The sequence below is a fragment of the Salmo salar genome, chromosome ssa03 (assembly GCF_905237065.1).
Source record: "Salmo salar chromosome ssa03, Ssal_v3.1, whole genome shotgun sequence".
In the NCBI taxonomy this organism is placed as follows: domain Eukaryota; kingdom Metazoa; phylum Chordata; class Actinopteri; order Salmoniformes; family Salmonidae; genus Salmo; species Salmo salar.
Genome location: NC_059444.1, coordinates 23694926 through 23712566, shown reverse-complemented (window position 1 = coordinate 23712566; position 17641 = coordinate 23694926). Strand labels below are relative to the sequence as shown.

At 42.3% G+C, this 17641-nt stretch overlaps 1 protein-coding gene across 11 annotated transcripts in view; it reads right to left on the bottom strand.

Moving 5' to 3' along the window:
- astn1 (astrotactin 1) overlaps nucleotides 1–17641 on the bottom strand; it is a 281049-nt gene that overhangs the window by 102259 nt on the left and 161149 nt on the right. For all 11 annotated transcript variants that reach the window (XM_045714659.1, XM_014190633.2, XM_014190634.2 and 8 more), the window contains one exon: nucleotides 1643–1831. In XM_045714659.1, coding sequence (XP_045570615.1) covers nucleotides 1643–1831 — 189 coding nt within the window. The remainder of the gene's footprint in view (nucleotides 1–1642; nucleotides 1832–17641) is intronic.

Below are 17641 nucleotides of genomic sequence, written 5' to 3'. Positions count from 1 at the left end.
TGAAATGGAGGAGATGGGGAACAAAGTGAAAATGACATGACTTGGGAACACCTCTCGGAACCTGGGGTCTAAAGGGGAAGACTGGGCGAAAGCATGAGGAAGCTTTGTAGAGCTTTCATTTTTGTGGAACCCATCAGGAAAGTATCCGGGAGGCATAGAGTCAGGTGAAGTGAGAGTGGGAATTGTCAGGGTCTCAGACTTTGGTTTTCATGCATATATAATTATGCATAGCTTATCACATTGTTAATATTGTTATGTTTTATGTATTTTTGTTGTTTTCCAAGTCTTGTGCTATTACTCTCTTAGGAACCAGAAGGGGGAAGTGGAGAAACTAAAAGCTTCTCCATCTGACATAGAACGAGACCGCAGATTCAGCTGGAATGGCATTTTGTTGTGTGATGATAGATGGAAATAAAATGGTGTGATCATAGTACAGAGGCCATAAGTCTCTGAATTTGAAAACCAGTGAATGTTTGTTCATTATTTGTTCCATTTGTTAGTTTGTTAAATTCATGTTTTATTATCATTGTTTATCCATTTATTAGTAATTTCCAAGTTTATGTAAATTGAACATTAGGACGCTATTGTTCAAGAGGAAGGACTGTTGGAATCGGCTAAACTTTGAACATTGAGATATTAAATAAATTATAGGAAAGAAGCATAGAATCAAAGGAGTGAAAGAGACTGGGTTTTATGTCAGAAGTTAATGGTTCTCTGAAGAAAGACAGATGGCTTTGGAATTTGTTGGGTGGACGGGAGGAGCAACGTGCTGATATAGGGGAGACAGATGGACATCTGTGGATTAGGTGAAGGAGGGGTTGAGGTCAGGAGGTGAGGTCAGATTCCCTTAAGGGAGTAATAAGGGTTTAATATCTTGTTACCCTCTTCCTGTAGAACCATACGATGTAAGAATAAGATGTAAGGATTGGAGAGAAGGAGGAGTGTCTTCAGTGGGATGTATATAACTGTGATGGTGAGAAATGTTTTGATGTCTGAATTACAGCTGTACAGATCTTTAGGGAAGAATTAACTTGGTTAAAGCTTCTCTAGTGTCCGTGAGTTACTTACTCTGAAAAATAAGAACCTAACACTAGCCACTGTGCTTCTACATCTGCATTGCTTGCTCTTTGGAGTTTTAGGCTGGGTTTCTGCATAAACACTTTGTGACATCTGCTGATGTAAAAGGGGCTTTATAAATACATTTCATTGATTGAATTTGATGAGAAATCATTTTTTCATGTAGCCAAAACTGACAGCTGAAAAAAAATGTGTTATGAATATCTACAGTAATTAATTGCAGTGGCATAATGCATCTGTGCACTCTATCAACCTCCTTGGAAAGGTCAAATCCTCATTTGTGATTTTCTATTAATTTAAACAGGTCTGAATTTGACATTTTAGCTGGTGTTTCCAATGGTCTTCAGAAGGCCTAGCTTTGTCCACTCTCAGCAAATGACAAATGGCTTTTCAAAAAAGGATATACATTCTGACACTTTCTTTTTCACAATTCCATATCCCCAGGACCCCAGAAATAAAACCAGAACATTTTTGGAACATGAACCAACAACTGAAGCCCTCCAGGAGCTTATTATACTTTACATTTTCTCCAAGTAAGGTATCTCCAATCAATTAGAGGTCTTACCTTTGCTGATGTCCTGGTACTCCAGCCACAGCTGCCTCTGGACCTGCTTGTTGGGGTACCAGATAGTGCAGGCCTCCTCGAAGCCGTACACTGCCTCTTGTACAAAGTGATTACCAAACTCCCTGAGGATGGAGACAAAATCACTGCGGAGGGTGGCACCGTCCAGGGAGTGGATGGCAGAGCTGAACGCTGTTAGAAAACACAGTGAAGGAGTTAGCAACGGACAGGCTATTGACAAATCCATAGTGCCCTGTGTAAAACAGCAAAAGGAACATCGAAAAACTATGAAACAGACATAAATCTGACACACAAAAAAGTACAAGTATTTACTGTACATGTATGATGATACTTATTTTTACTACATTCCATACTAAGAATAAATTATTCTGTCTATGAACAGAATTGTTTGTTCGTTTTTAGGTCAAAAGTAAGTAAGACGCAGCTGCCGGTATTATAAAATACGAAACATAAGCATACTGTACACTTATGCTGCACTTCAATTTCAAGTTTTAGGTAAACATCCTAATAAAAACTCAAGTTTGTGAAATTATGAGCTACGACAGTGATCAGACTGTGATAAAAGTGCCATCTGTAAACTTGAGGCTTTCTTTAAGTCTTAAATTGAGCCTTCATGAAGTCCTCATAGTTGAGTCATTAGTATTTACACTTGCTGGTGTTTTTATATCTTTGGGAAAACACTAAATAACATGTACAGCTCTTCAACTTTTCCATTATCATTCAAGAGCCCTAACATTAACATCCCACCACTCACAACAAGCTACTCCCACACCACATTTACATTATGAAGCAACAGTGATGAATGACACAGAACAGTCCTTGTGAAAGATGGTCCTTTGGTATCAGGTGTAAAAATCAGTAACCACCCCCCACACACTTCTGTGTCGGATGAAATATGAAGACCTACAACAGTAATGGAAAAAGAGAGCTAGTAATAGAACATTCCTATCATATATGCATTAGTAATGACACATCTATATACAGTATGTAATGTTTATGTTATATTACAAAAATGTGTGGCGAATTAACACAAAATGCATACAGATACATAGGCTAAATTATACATATGGTAACCATAAGAAAATAATACGAAAACAAATCCAAAAACCATTCAAGCCCAAATAAACTATTCTGCAACAACTGTGTCTGAAAACTCATTACACATTCATATAAAAACTTTTAGCATGTTGATGTGAGCTGTTCAGATGACCAAGCATCACCATACCGTAAAACATTTCGATAAAAAAAACAATAACTAAATAGAAACTCCAAAAGATCCCAAAAAAGAATAGTATGAAGAACGTCAAGGAGCTCTACAGCAAAGTACTGTCAACAGTAGAGAGCCCTTCTGAGAAGTAGTGCTTCACTAAATACTAGGGATGGGCATTTGAAATTATTTCCGTATTTGAATAATATCATTATATATTTTTTCGTATATCCAGATAGTCAAAATACATGTGTTAAAACAATTAAATAATGAACACTTCAATGGAGATTTGATGGCGAGATTTAGCTGAAATTACTGAAGCTGGAGACAGATCTCCCTCACTAACTTTAAGCATCAGCTGTCAGAGCAGCTTACCGATCACTATACCTGTACACAGCCCATCTGTAAATAGCACACCCAACTACCTCATCCCCATACTGGTATTTATTTTTTTGCTCTTTTGCACCGCAGTATCTCTACTTGCATATCATCATCTGCACATCTATCACTCCCGTGTTAATGCTAAATTGTAATTACTATGGCCTATTTATTGCCTTACCTCCCTAACCTTACTACATTTGCACACACTGTACATAGATTTTTCTATTGTGTTATTGACTGTACATTTGTTTATCCCATGTGTAACTCTATGTTGTTGTTTTTGTCACACTGCTTTGCTTTATCTTGGCCAGGTCGCAGTTGTAAATGAGAACTTGTTCTCAACTGGCCTACTTGGTTAAAAACAGGTGAAATTAAAAAAATTATTATTTTTTTTTTTAACCTCTTGACGTTTCCCTAGGATAGGGGGCGCCACGGCGCATTTTGGAAAATATTCGTGCCCATTTTCAACGGCCTACTAATCAGACTCAGAAGCTAGGATATGCATATAATTAATACCTGTGGATAGAAAACACCCTAAAGTTTCTAAAACTGTTTGAATGGTGTCTGTGAGTATAACAGAACTCATATGGCAGTCAAAACCCCGAGACCGATTGAAACAGGAAGTGGAATTCTGAATTGTGGACTCAACTTCACGTCGTTGCCTATTATTCACACCGTGAACTATCGTTATTTGAGCACTTCCTATTGCTTCCACAAGATGTCGCCAGTCTTTACAAAGTGTTTTGAGCCTTCTACTGTCGAAACTCAGTCAATGAGACGCGTTGGAAATTGGTACCAGCGGGAGGGCCATCACCATTATGACGCCGGCGGCCCTGTCTACCCCCACCTTTGGAAACGTTTTGAAACACATTGAAATCGTCCCCCTCGAATCTTATTGGCTCTCTTGTTGAAACAGGCCCTGAAGATGTATGTTATACAACGTTTGACATGTTTGAACGAACCTAAATGGGAAAAAATAGCTTCTTTCCGACACGGCTGTCCCGCGGCCGGCAGAGCTTTTGGATACTGCCTTGAGACGCGCTAACAACAGCATGCTAATGGAACATAAAGGATGGACTTTTTCGACCGAAAATACATCTGTTGTGGACCTGGGATTCCTGGAAGTGCTTTCTGATGAAGACAACTAAAGGTAAGGGATTATTGACAATATTATACAACATTAGATGTGATCTGCGATTGTTCCAAGATGGCGCCGAGCTGTATTTACTAGGTCATTTTCTGAGTATCGCATCCCCTTTTATCGCTAAGTGTGATTACCCAGTAAAGTTATTTTTAAATCTGGTATGACAGGTGCTTTCAAGAGATATTCATCTATAAATCTTAGAATGACAATATTACATTTTAAACATGTTTTCGAATAGTAATTCAGTAAAATGTAGCACTGTTTCATCGGATGCTTTTGACGGGAAAATAGTTAGTCAACGTCAGACGCCGATGTAAAATACTGTTTTCATATATAAATATGAACTTTATTGAACAAAAGAATGCATGCATTGTGTAACATGATGTCCTAGGTGTGTCATCTGATGAAGTTTGTAAAAGGTTAGTGCTGCATTTAGCTGTTTTTTGGTTATTTGTGATGCAAGTGGTTGGTCGGAAAATGGCTACGTTGCTGCTTTTTACGATGGACTCCTCTAACATAATCTAATGATTTGCTTTTCCTGTAAAACCTTTTTGAAATCGGACGACGTGGGTCGATTCAGGAGAGGTGTATCTATAAAACGAAAAAATGTTTTGTTTTTTTTTCAAATTATTACATTTTGTTATGCTAATGGCGATATGATTTTTCGCTGGATTTTGATCCCGCTGACGGGATGAGACGCTGAAGAGGATTTATTAAAGGAGAGCTGGTGCCCTGCTCCCTGCTTGTTTCAGCAGAAGGATGGGGGAGGGGCGATAGAGGAGCAGGCGTTGGTGTGTGTGACAGTCTATGTGTGTGGCACAGAGGGAGAGCGAGAGAGAAAGTATGGTGTCAAATCCGATTCAAAAGTCGAAAAGGTTTGAGATGGAGCGTGTGAGTGAGCAAGATGAAACATCATTGCAGAGCAAATACTTGAGTGAAGTGTGCAGAGGACGGGTCCCGCGAGCGCAGGCCAGTGTGGTGTGCACAAATTAAACTTGAGAGCTTGCGAGTGTGACTTTGAGCGAGCAGAACTGCATTTCCGCACCTAGTAAATTCATTAGAGAGCAGAGATTTTTGTTACTACATGTCAAGACCCACAACAAATTTCCAGTTTGCGCTCCAAAATCCATTTTGCTCTATAATTTCATACCAGGGAGAATTCTAGCCAATGAACATAGCCTGTAGCAGTCTACTGAATCGCAATTGGTCAGGTTTTTGTAATCACGGCGTAATTGCTCTCTAACCTGATTTTTTACCATATAGATGAAAGGGGATAGTGAAAGGTAATAATAATAAATAATAACAATAATTAATAATAATAATAAAGAAGTCAGTTTGATAGTTTTTCAGTAGCGTAATCAGTAGAGTAATCAACTATGATTTCAATATTGAAATTGAAGTATGTAGTTAATGTAGTTAAAAATTACTTGTGTCATACACAAAGTAGGCTGTGCGTTTTGTTGCCAATCTTACTTTGCTACCTGACGGTTTTTTACTTTTTCATTACCGTATATTTTTACTTTTTCCCTCACTCAACTTTTTTCATTCAACTTTTTCACCCCGGAGGTTTTATCTGGACATGGTTCGTCAGGACTTCAAACAGCCGAAGCTAAGTAACATTAACATGATGCCTTCTATTTGCAGTCGTTGTACTTATAATATACAGGAGAACGATCGCCTTGCTGCAAGCCCAGCTTCAGACGCGATCGTTAGGCAAGGGTAATTTCAGTGTAGGAAAGGATGAAACAGCGTCTGTGCCACCAGTAAGTACAGATAGTAACGTTAGTATAAACCCCCTCGCACGGTCCCCGCAGCCGTAAATCTTTCTCATGGCTTCTGGAGGGAAACGCTGTAGGAATGCTCAACCGGTGTCGCTTATTCAGCCGACAGAAACTTTCAACCGGTTCTCCCCATTAAGCGAGTCGGAGTCGGAGGCCGAGACTTCTCTGGTCTCTACTCCTCCCGTTGTGGGGTCTGAGACGCCGACGGCTCCCACCATTAGCTCTGACAAATTGAAAACCCTAGTCATTGGCGACTCCATTACCCGCAGTATTAGACTTAAAACTAATCATCCAGCGATCATACACTGTTTACCAGGGGGCAGGGCTACCGACGTTAAGGCTAATCTAAAGACGGTGCTGGCTAAAACTAAAACTGGCGAGTGTAGAGAGTATAGAGATATTGTTATCCACGTCGGCACCAACGATGTTAGGATGAAACAGTCAGAGGTCACCAAGCGCAACATAGCTTCAGCGTGTAAATCAGCTAGAAAGATGTGTCGGCATCGATTAATTGTCTCTGGCCCCCTCCCAGTTAGGGGGAGTGATGAGCTCTACAGCAGAGTCTCACAACTCAATCGCTGGTTGAAAACTGTTTTCTGCCCCTCCCAAAAGATAGAATTTGTAGATAATTGGCCCTCTTTCTGGGACTCACCCACAAACAGGACCAAGCCTGGCCTGTTGAGGAGTGACGGACTCCATCCAAGCTGGAGGGGTGCTCTCATCTTATCTACGAACATAGACAGGGCTCTAACTCCTCTAGCTCCACAATGAAATAGGGTGCAGGCCAGGCAGCAGGCTGTTAGCCAGCCTGCCAGTTTAGTGGAGTCTGCCACTAGCACAGTCAGCGTAGTCAGCTCAGCTTTCCCCATTGAGACCGTGTCTGTGCCTCGATCTAGGTTGGGTAAAATTAAAAATGGCGGTGTTCGCTTTAGCAATCTCACTAGTATAAAGACCTCCTCCATTCCTGCCATTATTGAAAGAGATTGTGATACCTCACATCTCAAAATTGGGTTACTTAATGTTAGATCCCTCACTTCCAAGGCAGTTATAGTCAATGAACTAATCACTGATAATAATCTTGATGTGATTGGCCTGACTGAAACATGGCTTAAGCCTGATTAATTTACTGTGTTAAATGAGGCCTCACCCCTGGTTACACTAGTGACCATACCCCCGTGCATCCGGCAAAGGCGGAGGTGTTGCTAACATTTACGATAGCAAATTTCAATTTACAAAAAAAAAAACAATGACGTTTTCGTCTTTTGAGCTTCTAGTCATGAAATCTATGCAGCCTACTCACTCACTTTTTATAGCTACTGTTTACAGGCCTCCTGGGCCATATGCAGTGTTCCTCACTGAGTTCCCTGAATTCCTATCGGATCTTGTAGTCATAGCAGATAATATTCTAATTTTTGGTGACTTTAACATTCACATGGAAAAGTCCACAGACCCACTCCAAAAGGCTTTCGGAGCCATCATCGACTCAGTGGGTTTTGTCCAACATGTCTCTGGACGTACTCACTGCCACAGTCATACTCTGGACCTAGTTTTGTCCCATGGAATAAATGTTGTGGATCTTAATGTTTTTCCTCATAATCCTGGACTATCGGACCACAATTTTATTACGTTTGCAATTGCAACAAATAATCTGCTCAGACCCCAACCAAGGAGCATTAAAAGTCGTGCTATAAATTCTCAGACAACCCAAAGATTCCTTGATGCCCTTCCAGACTGCCTCTGCCTACCCAAGGACGTCAGAGGACAAAAATCAGTTAACCACCTAACCGAGGAACTCAATTTAACCTTGCGCAATACCCTAGATGCAGTTGCACCCCTAAAAACTAAAAACATCTGTCATAAGAAACTAGCTCCCTGGTATACAGAAAATACACGAGCTCTGAAGCAAGCTTCCAGAAAATTGGAACGGAAATGGCGCCACACCAAACTGGAAGTCTTCCGACTAGCTTGGAAAGACAGTACCGTGCAGTATCGAAGAGCCCTCACTGCTGCTCGATCATCCTATTTTTCCAACTTAATTGAGGAAAATAAGAACAATCCGAAATTTCTTTTTGATACTGTCGCAAAGCTAACTAAAAAGCAGCCTTCGCAAATGGAGGATGGCTTTCACTTCAGCAGTAATAAATTTATGAACTTCTTTGAGGAAAAGATCATGATCATTAGAAAGCAAATTACAGACTCCTCTTTAAATCTGGGTATTCCTCCAAAGCTCCATTGTCCTGAGTCTACACAACTCTGCCAGGACCTAGAATGCTTCCTGTGCTTGGCCCTCCTATGTTGAACATAATAAACGGCTCTCTATCCACCGGATGTGTACCAAGCTCACTAAAAGTGGCAGTAATAAAGCCTCTCTTGAAAAAGCCGAATCTTGATCCAGAAATTATAAAAAACTATCGGCCTATATCGAATCTTCCATTCCTCTCAAAAATTTTAGAAAAAGCTGTTGCACAGCAACTCACTGCCTTCCTGAAGACAAACAATGTATACGAAACGCTTCAGTCTGGTTTTAGACCCCATCATAGCACTGAGACTGCACTTGTGAAGGTGGTAAATGACCTTTTAATGACGTCAGACCGAGGCTCTGCATCTGTCCTCGTGCTCCTAGATCTTAGTGCCGCTTTTGATACCATCGATCACCACATTCTTTTGGAGAGATTGGAAACCCAAATTGGTCTACATGGACAAGTTCTGGCCTGGTTTAGATCTTATCTGTCGGAAAGATATCAGTTTGTCTCTGTGAATGGTTTGTCCTCTGACAAATCAATTGTAAATTTCGGTGTTCCTCAAGGTTCCGTTTTAGGACCACTATTGTTTTCACTATATATTTTACCTCTTGGGGATGTCATTCGAAAACATAATGTTAAATTTCACTGCTATGCGGACGACACACAGCTGTACATTTCAATGAAACATGGTGAAGCCCCAAAATTGCCCTCGCTTGAAGCCTGTGTTTCAGACATAAAGAAGTGGATGGCTGCAAACTTTCTACTTTTAAACTCGGACAAAACAGAGATGCTTGTTCTAGGTCCCAAGAAACAAAGAGATCTTCTGTTGAATCTGACAATTAATCTGGATGGTTGTACAGTCGTCTCAAATAAAACTGTGAAGGACCTCGGCGTTACTCTGGACCCTGATCTCTCTTTTGAAGAACATATCAAGACTGTTTCAAGGACAGCTTTTTTCCATCTACGTAACATTGCAAAAATCTGAAATTTTCTGTCCAAAAATGACGCAGAAAAATTAATCCATGCTTTTGTTACTTCTAGGCTGGACTACTGCAATGCTCTACTTTCCGGCTACCCGGATAAAGCACTAAATAAACTTCAGTTAGTGCTAAATACGGCTGCTAGAATCCTGACTAGAACCAAAAAATGTGATCATATTACTCCAGTGCTAGCCTCCCTACACTGGCTTCCTGTTAACGCAAGGGCTGATTTCAAGGTTTTACTGCTAACCTACAAAGCATTACATGGGCTTGCGCCTACCTATCATTCCGATTTGGTCCTGCCGTACATACCTACACGTACGCTACAGTCACAAGACGCAGGCCTCCTAATTGTCCCTAGAATTTCTAAGCAAACGGCTGGAGGTAGGGCTTTCTCCTATAGAACTCCATTTTTATGGAATGGTCTGCCTACCAATGTGAGAGACTCAGACTCAGTCTCAACCTTTAAGTCTTTACTGAAGACTTATCTCTTCAGTAGGTCCTATGATTAAGTATAGTCTGGCCCAGGAGTGTGAAGGTGAACGGAAAGGCTGGAGCAACGAACCGCCCTTGCTGTCTCTGCCTTGCCGGTTCCCCTCTTTCCACTGGGATTCTCTGCCTCTAACCCTTTTACAGGGGCTGAGTCACTGGCTTACTGGTGTTCTTCCATGCCGCCCATGGGAGGGGTGCGTCACTTGAGTGGGTTGAGTCACTGACGTGGTCTTCCTGTCTGGGTTGGCGCCCCCCCTTGGGTTGTGACATGGCGGAAATCGTTGTGGGCTATACTCGGCCTTGTCTTAGGACGGTAAGTTGGTGGTTGGAGACATCCCTCTAGTGGTGTGGGGGCTGTGCTTTGGCAAAGTGCGTGGGGTTATATCCTGCCTGTTTGGCCCTGTCCGGTGGTATCATCGGATGGGGCCACAGTGTCTTCTGATCCCTCCTGTCTCAGCCTCCAGTATTTATGCTGCAGTAGTTTATGTGTCGGGGGGCTAGGGTCAGTCTGTTACATCTGGAGTATTTCTCTTGTCTTATCCGGTGTCCTGTGTGAATTTAAATATGCTCTCTCTAATTCTCTCTTTCTCTCTTTCTGTCTTTCTCTCGGAGGACCTGAGCCCTAGGACCATGCCTCAGGACTACCTGGTATGATGACTCCTTGCTGTCCCCAGTCCACCTGGCCGTGCTGCTGCTCCAGTTTCAACTGTTCTGCCTGCGGCTATGGAACCCTGACCTGTTCACCGGACGTGCTTGTTGCACCCTCGACAACTACTATGATTATTATTATTTGACCATGCTGGTCATTTATGAACATTTTAACATTTTAACATCTTGACCATGTTCTGTTATAATATCCACCCTGCACAGCCAGAAGAGGACTGGCCACCCCTCATAGTCTGGTTCCTCTCTAGGTTTCTTCCTAGGTTTTTGGCCTTTCTAGGGAGTTTTTCCTAGGGAGTTTTTCCTAGCCACCGTGCTTCTTTCACATGCTTTGCTTGCTGTTTGGGGTTTTAGGCTGGGTTTCTGTACAGCATTTTGAGATATCAGCTGATGTACGAAGGGCTATATAAAAATAAATTTGATTTGATTTGAATTTGAATTGGTCTTCTGTTATTAAAGCAGGCTATAAATGAGGCAAACTAGGTTAACGTCAGCTAGCTAGGAAGCTAACTACTAACTAGCTAGCTAACTAACATTATTGATTGATTTATTAGGATCCCCATTAGCCGACGCCAATGGTGACAACTAGTCTTACCGGGGTCCAACACATAACAAAAAATATATTACAGACAAAATACTTTACAATTGACAAACATTTAAACACATTAACATGTAGTGTGTGTGTGCACCTACAGTACCAGTCAAACGTTTTTCTTTACTTTGACTATTTTCTACATTGTTGAATAGTAGTGACGACATCAACACTATAAAACAATGCACATTAAATCATGTAGTAACCAAAAAAGTGTTAAACAAATCAAAATATATTTTATATTTGAGATTCTTAAAAGTAGCCACCCTTTGCCTTGATGACAGCTTTGCACACTCTTGGCATTCTCTCAACCAGCTTCACCTGGAATGCTTTTCCAACAGTCTTGAAGGAGAGGTCAAGTTCCTAACCAAATAATAGACAATATTGTCAACCGTTAACTGCATATGTTGAGATAAAGTTTGATTGAAATATAGATTTAATAACTTTTACCCTGTCAGTTTTTGTGCAGTAAAAGTAAATGAGAATGACCTCAAACCATTTCTCTCTCTCCATCCCTCTTTCAATGCAGGTCCACTGGCACTAATATGTTCTCTGCTCAGCTGACAGAGACAAGAGATACAGGAATCCATTATGTTCCAAGTAGGTTACCTTGGCCCTCCTCTAGGCACAGCACTCTGGGGACTTCTTGCAAGTAACCATGATATTCACCAATCACCCCCGTAACTTAATCATTAGTGGTACTGAGAGTTCCTCTAATTTCTTTGACGCTGTATGAAGGCATTGTGCATAGGACATGTGTCACGTAGAGAGGATGATGACCAACTGCTGTCTATTGGTTAGAAAGATGGTTCAATACTGAATGTATGTGATAGTCATTGGTAAACAATATGAGTATTGTAGGTAAGGGATAAAGTGAAGACCTATAGGAGGATAGCTCTTCACGAGGTGGGTTGGTCATGAAATGACAGCAGGCTGTTCAATACTCAGCCATGCTGACTGACAAGCGCCGTGGATTGGTACAGGGCAATTCCATGGCAACAGAGTGATGCTGAGAATCATATGTTTCACGCTAAAATGTATGTCATACAAACCAATGATTGCAAATTGTTAAAAGTAGTTAGTCCTTGTGCATAGTGTTATATGGTTAATTTCACTTTGAAATCATTGTTTTTTGTTTGACATACATTTTATAGTGAAACATCTGAGCATCATGATTCCATGATACCATGGAATTGACCTATACTTATTTGGCAAAAGTTTTATCCATAGTTGCCTCATTTGATAAAGCCACAGTAGTCTTATAATTGATTGTTACCTTGAATGCAACATTAAGATGTTAAAACATGAACTCTGTCTGTGACATTTCCTGACATCTTATTTTCCTCTCTCTGTTCTCAGGAGACAGGTCAGTGTGTATAGAGAGAACACGTTTGACCAGGTGGAGTCAGGCTTCTACTTCATCACCCTGGCCCACTACGCCAATGAGGCAGAGGATGCCAAGTTTGGACCAGTGAGTCACCAACTCATCGTAAGCCGTACACAACTCAGCACATATGTATTGCTCCACCTTCCTCAAACTGTTGTGTCCTACTTTTGTTGATCTTTTTCCCAATGTCTATGGATAGTACAGGGATTTTAAGTTGGGACTTCGACTCCAACCTAAATCTAATTCCACCTCCTGTATTGTTCTGCCCTATCTATAGATTATGCTGATGCTCCACTGTAAGAACCTGGAGATCTTCATTGGTTCTGAGGGAGGTGACGTGGCCACAAACAGTGCCTGGAACACCTCCCAGCGCTACCGCTGTCTGGAGAACAGCCAGAGGGTGGTCAAGACATCTGACTGGAGAACAGCCAGAGGGTGGTCAAGACATCTGACTGGAGAACAGCCAGAGGGTGGTCAAGACATCTGACTGGAGAACAGCCAGAGGGTGGTCAAGACATCTGACTGGAGAACAGCCAGAGGGTGGTCAAGACATCTGACTGGAGAACAGCCAGAGGGTGGTCAAGACATCTGACTGGAGAACAGCCAGAGGGTGGTCAAGACACCTGCTGTAACTTCATCTTTAGTGTGTCAGCTCTGCTGCACCTGGGAGCTAAAGGTAATGCACCAAACTCCCAACAGTCATGTATGCTTAAACATACTTAAATGCTAATTTATGTGCAATCAGCAGTTGAAACAATAACAAAGCGTTCCCCCCACCCTGTTTCGGCAAAAAGCTGAGGGATTCAAATTCATAGGCAGAGCTATGGATGCAAGGACTGACCACTCGCATCCTTCTAAAACCCCATTGGAGGAGATGACCAAAGATCCTCACCTCAGACCTCCTCCAATGGGTTTTAAGAAGGATGCGAGTAGAGAGAAAGTGAGGAGTTGAGCAAAGATTAATTGGGACAGAGCTCATGTCATTGTTTTGGGTGGAAACTTATGTTGAATGATACATTTATTCTGTTTGCACTTATATCTTTGTTCTACTTGTCCTCTTTCCACAGATTTTATTTGTATTTTTTATTTCACCTTTATTTAACCAGGTAGGCAAGTTGAGAACAAGTTCTCATTTACAATTGCGACCTGGCCAAGATAAAGCAAAGCAGTTCGACAACATACAACAATACAGAGTTACACATGGAGTAAAAACAAACATACAGTCAATAATACAGTAGTAAAATAAGTCTATATACAATGTGAGCAAATGAGGTGAGATAAGGGAGGTAAAGGCAAAAAGGCCATGGTGGCAAAGTAAATACAATATAGCAAGTAAAACACTGGAATGGTAGATTTGTAGTAGAAGAAAGTGCAAAGTAGAATATAAATAATGGGGTGCAAAGGAGCAAAATAAATAAATAAATAAATACAGTAGGGGAAGTGGTAGTTGTTTGGGCTAAATTATAGATGGGCTATGTACAGGTGCAGTGATCTGTGAGCTGCTCTGACAGCTGGTGCTTAAAGCTAGTGAGGGAGATGTGTTTCCAGTTTCAGAGATTTTTGTAGTTCGTTCCAGTCATTGGCAGCAGAGAACTGGAAGGAGAGACGGCCAAAGGAGGAATTGGCTTTGGGGGTGACCAGAGAGATATACCTGCTGGAGCGCGTGCTACAGGTGGGTGCTTCTATGGTGAGCGGAGATAAGGGCGGACTTTACCTAGCAGGGTCTTGTAGATGACCTGGAGCCAGTGGGTTTGGCGACGAGTATGAAGCGAGGGCCAGCCAAAGAGAGCGTACAGGTCACAGTGGTGGGTAGTATATGGGGCTTTGGTGACAAAATGGATGGCACTGTGATAGACTGCATCCAGTTTGTTGAGTAGGGTATTGGAGGCTATTTTGTAAATGACATCGCCGAAGTCGAGGATCGGTAGGATGGTCAGTTTTACGAGGGTATGTTTGGCAGCATGAGTGAAGGATGCTTTGTTGCGAAATAGGAAGCCAATTCTAGATTTAACTTTGGATTGGAGATGTTTGATGTGAGTCTGGTAGGAGAGTTTACAGTCTAACCAGACACCTAGGTATTTGTAGTTGTCCACATATTCTAAGTCAGAACCGTCCAGAGTAGTGATGCTGGACGGGTGGACAGGTGTGGGCAGCGATCGGTTGAAGAGCATGCATTTAGTTTTACTTGTATTTAAGAGCAGTTGGAGACCACGGAAGGAGAGTTGTATGGCATTGAAGCTCGTCTGGAGGGTTGTTAACACAGTGTCCAAAGAAGGGCCAGAAGTATACAGAATGGTGTTGTCTGCGTAGAGGTGGATCAGAGACTCACCAGCAGCAAGAGCGACATCATTGATGTATACAGAGAAAAGAGTTGACTCTAGCTTGCTGATAACATCTGACTTGATGGGACTCCTGTATTACTGACTATATAAAATAAAACGTCCAATGCCAAATGGAAATCATTTCAGATTCTGTAATTGATAGACATTGGTAGTTCCAATCAGACAATTTCTATAAACCAAATATATTTTCCTTAGTGCAATGTTTGGTGAATACATGGTGTTGTTTTCTCCTCAGTCCTCCTTTTAATGCTGTGTGTACTGATTTAGTTCTAAACGGCCATCATCAAGTCCATCCTCACCTCCTCCATCACTGCAACATATTGTACAGTCTGCTGAGAGGGTCATTGGCTGCCACCTGCCCTCCATTGAGGTCCTGCATGACTCCAGGGCAAGGAAGCGTGCAGGAAAGATCATTGCTGACCCCTTCCACCCCCACTTCCAAAGACTCCCCTCTGGCAAACGGTTCAGGTCAATCATGACCAAAACCTCCCGCCACCTGAACAGTTTATTCCCCCGTGCCGTGGTCCTCACCAACTGGCCACCTGGTACACGATGATCCTCTCATCCATGGATATCGCATTCTGCACTATTCATACACAGACTATGCACCCTGCACTATCATCCCAGAACAACACATTGCGCTTTGCACATCTCATACATGCATAGTTTATGTATGTGCATCTGTGTAAATTCTGCATCTATATGTTATTTTTTTGTCTGTATATTCTGTTTATCGTCTGTCTGTACATTCTGTTTATTGTGGCAGCACCATTTCACAGAGTCAAATTCCTGAACATGTGAATAAAGCTGATTTAGCTGGTTTATCATATGTCAGTTTACATTCTATTATTTGGGACTAGTTATGTACTGTATGAACTGTAGCAGATTCTCCCTTTTGTGTCTTCATATAATAAAAAATCCCCATGTGCTGTGTGTGTCCTTGGGCTTAAGAATTCTCTTCGGTCATAGTCACACATTTCTATATGCAGGAACTCAAACAGGAAGTGCCCATCGTAAGGACTGTTCAATACTGGTCTGACCAATCATAATCCATGATTCAAGATTGTTTGATAACGCGGACTGGGATATGTTCTGGGTTGCCCCTGAGAATAACACTGATGTACAGTTGAAGTTGGAAGTTTACATACACTTAACTCCAAGTCAATCACACTTCTGTGAAATCAAACTGTCCACTTAGGAAGCAACACTGATTGACAATACATTTCACATCCTATTGTGCAAATGGAATAGACAACAGGTGGAAATTATAGGCAATTAGCAAGACACCCCCAATAAAGTAGTGGTTCTGCAGGTGGGGACCACAGACCACTTCTCAGTTCCTATGCTTCCTGGCTGATGTTTGGTCATTTTTGAATGCTGGCGGTGCTTTCACTCTAGTGGTAGCATGAGACGGAGTCTACAACCCACACAAGTGGCTCAGGTAGTGCAGCTCATCCAGGATGGCACATCAATGCGAGCTGTGGCAAGAAGGTTTGCTGTGTCTGTCAGCGTAGTGTCCAGAGCATGGAGGCGCTACCAGGAGACAAGCCAGTACATCAGGAGACGTGGAGGAGGCCGTAGGAGGGCAACAACCCAGCAGCAGGACCGCTACCTCCGCCTTTGTGCAAGGAGGAGCAGGAGAAGCACTGCCAGAGCCATGCAAAATGACCTCCAGCAGGCCACAAATGTGCATGTGTCTGCTCAAACGGTCAGAAACAGACTCCATGAGGGTGGTATGAGGGCCCGACGTCCACAGGTGGGAGTTGTGCTTACAGCCCAACACCGTGCAGGACATTTGGCATTTGCCAGAGAACACCCAGATTGGCAAATTCGCCACTGGCGCCCTGTGCTCTTCACAGATGAAAGCATGTTCACACTGAGCACATGTGACAGACGTGACAGAGTCTGGAGAAGCCGTGGAGAACGTTCTGCTGCCTGCAACATCCTCCAGCATGACCGGTTTGGCGGTGGGTCAGTCATGGTGTGGGGTGGCATTTCTTTGGGGTGCTGCACAGCCCTCCATGTGCTCGCCAGAGGTAGCCTGACTGCCATTAGGTACCGAGATGAGATCCTCAGACCCCTTGTGAGACCATATGCTGGTGCGTTTGGCCCTGGGTTCCTCCTAATGCAAGACAATGCTAGACCTCATGTGGCTGGAGTGTGTCAGCAGTTCCTGCAAGAGGAAGGCATTGATGCTATGGACATTCAACTATGTAAAGAAAAAAGTATTTAATAAGATTATTTCTTTCATTCAGATCTAGGATGTGTTGTTTAAGTGTTCCCTTTATTTTTTGAGTAGTATATATTGTTTAGTGCACCAGTCCCTCCTGCAGCAAAGCACCCCCACAACATGATGCTGCCACCCCATCCTTCACGGTTGGGATGGTGTTCTTCAGCTTGCAAGCATCCCCCTTTTTGGGTCATTATGGCCCAACAGTTATTTTTTTGTTTCATCATACCAGAGGATATTTCTCCAAAAAGTACAATCTTTGTCCCCATGTGCAGTTAGAAACGGTTTTGGAGCAGTAGCTTCTTCCTTCTTGAGCAGCCTTTCATGTTATGTCGATATAGGACTCGTTATACTGTGGATATAGATACTTTTGTACCTGTTTCCTCCAGCATCTTTACAAGGTCCTTTGCTGTTGTTCTGGGATTGATTTGCACTTTTCGCACCAATGTAATCTCTAGGAGACAGAATGTCTCTCCTTCCTGAGCGCTATGACGGCTGCGTGGTCCCATGTTCTTTATACTTGCTTACTATTGTTTTTA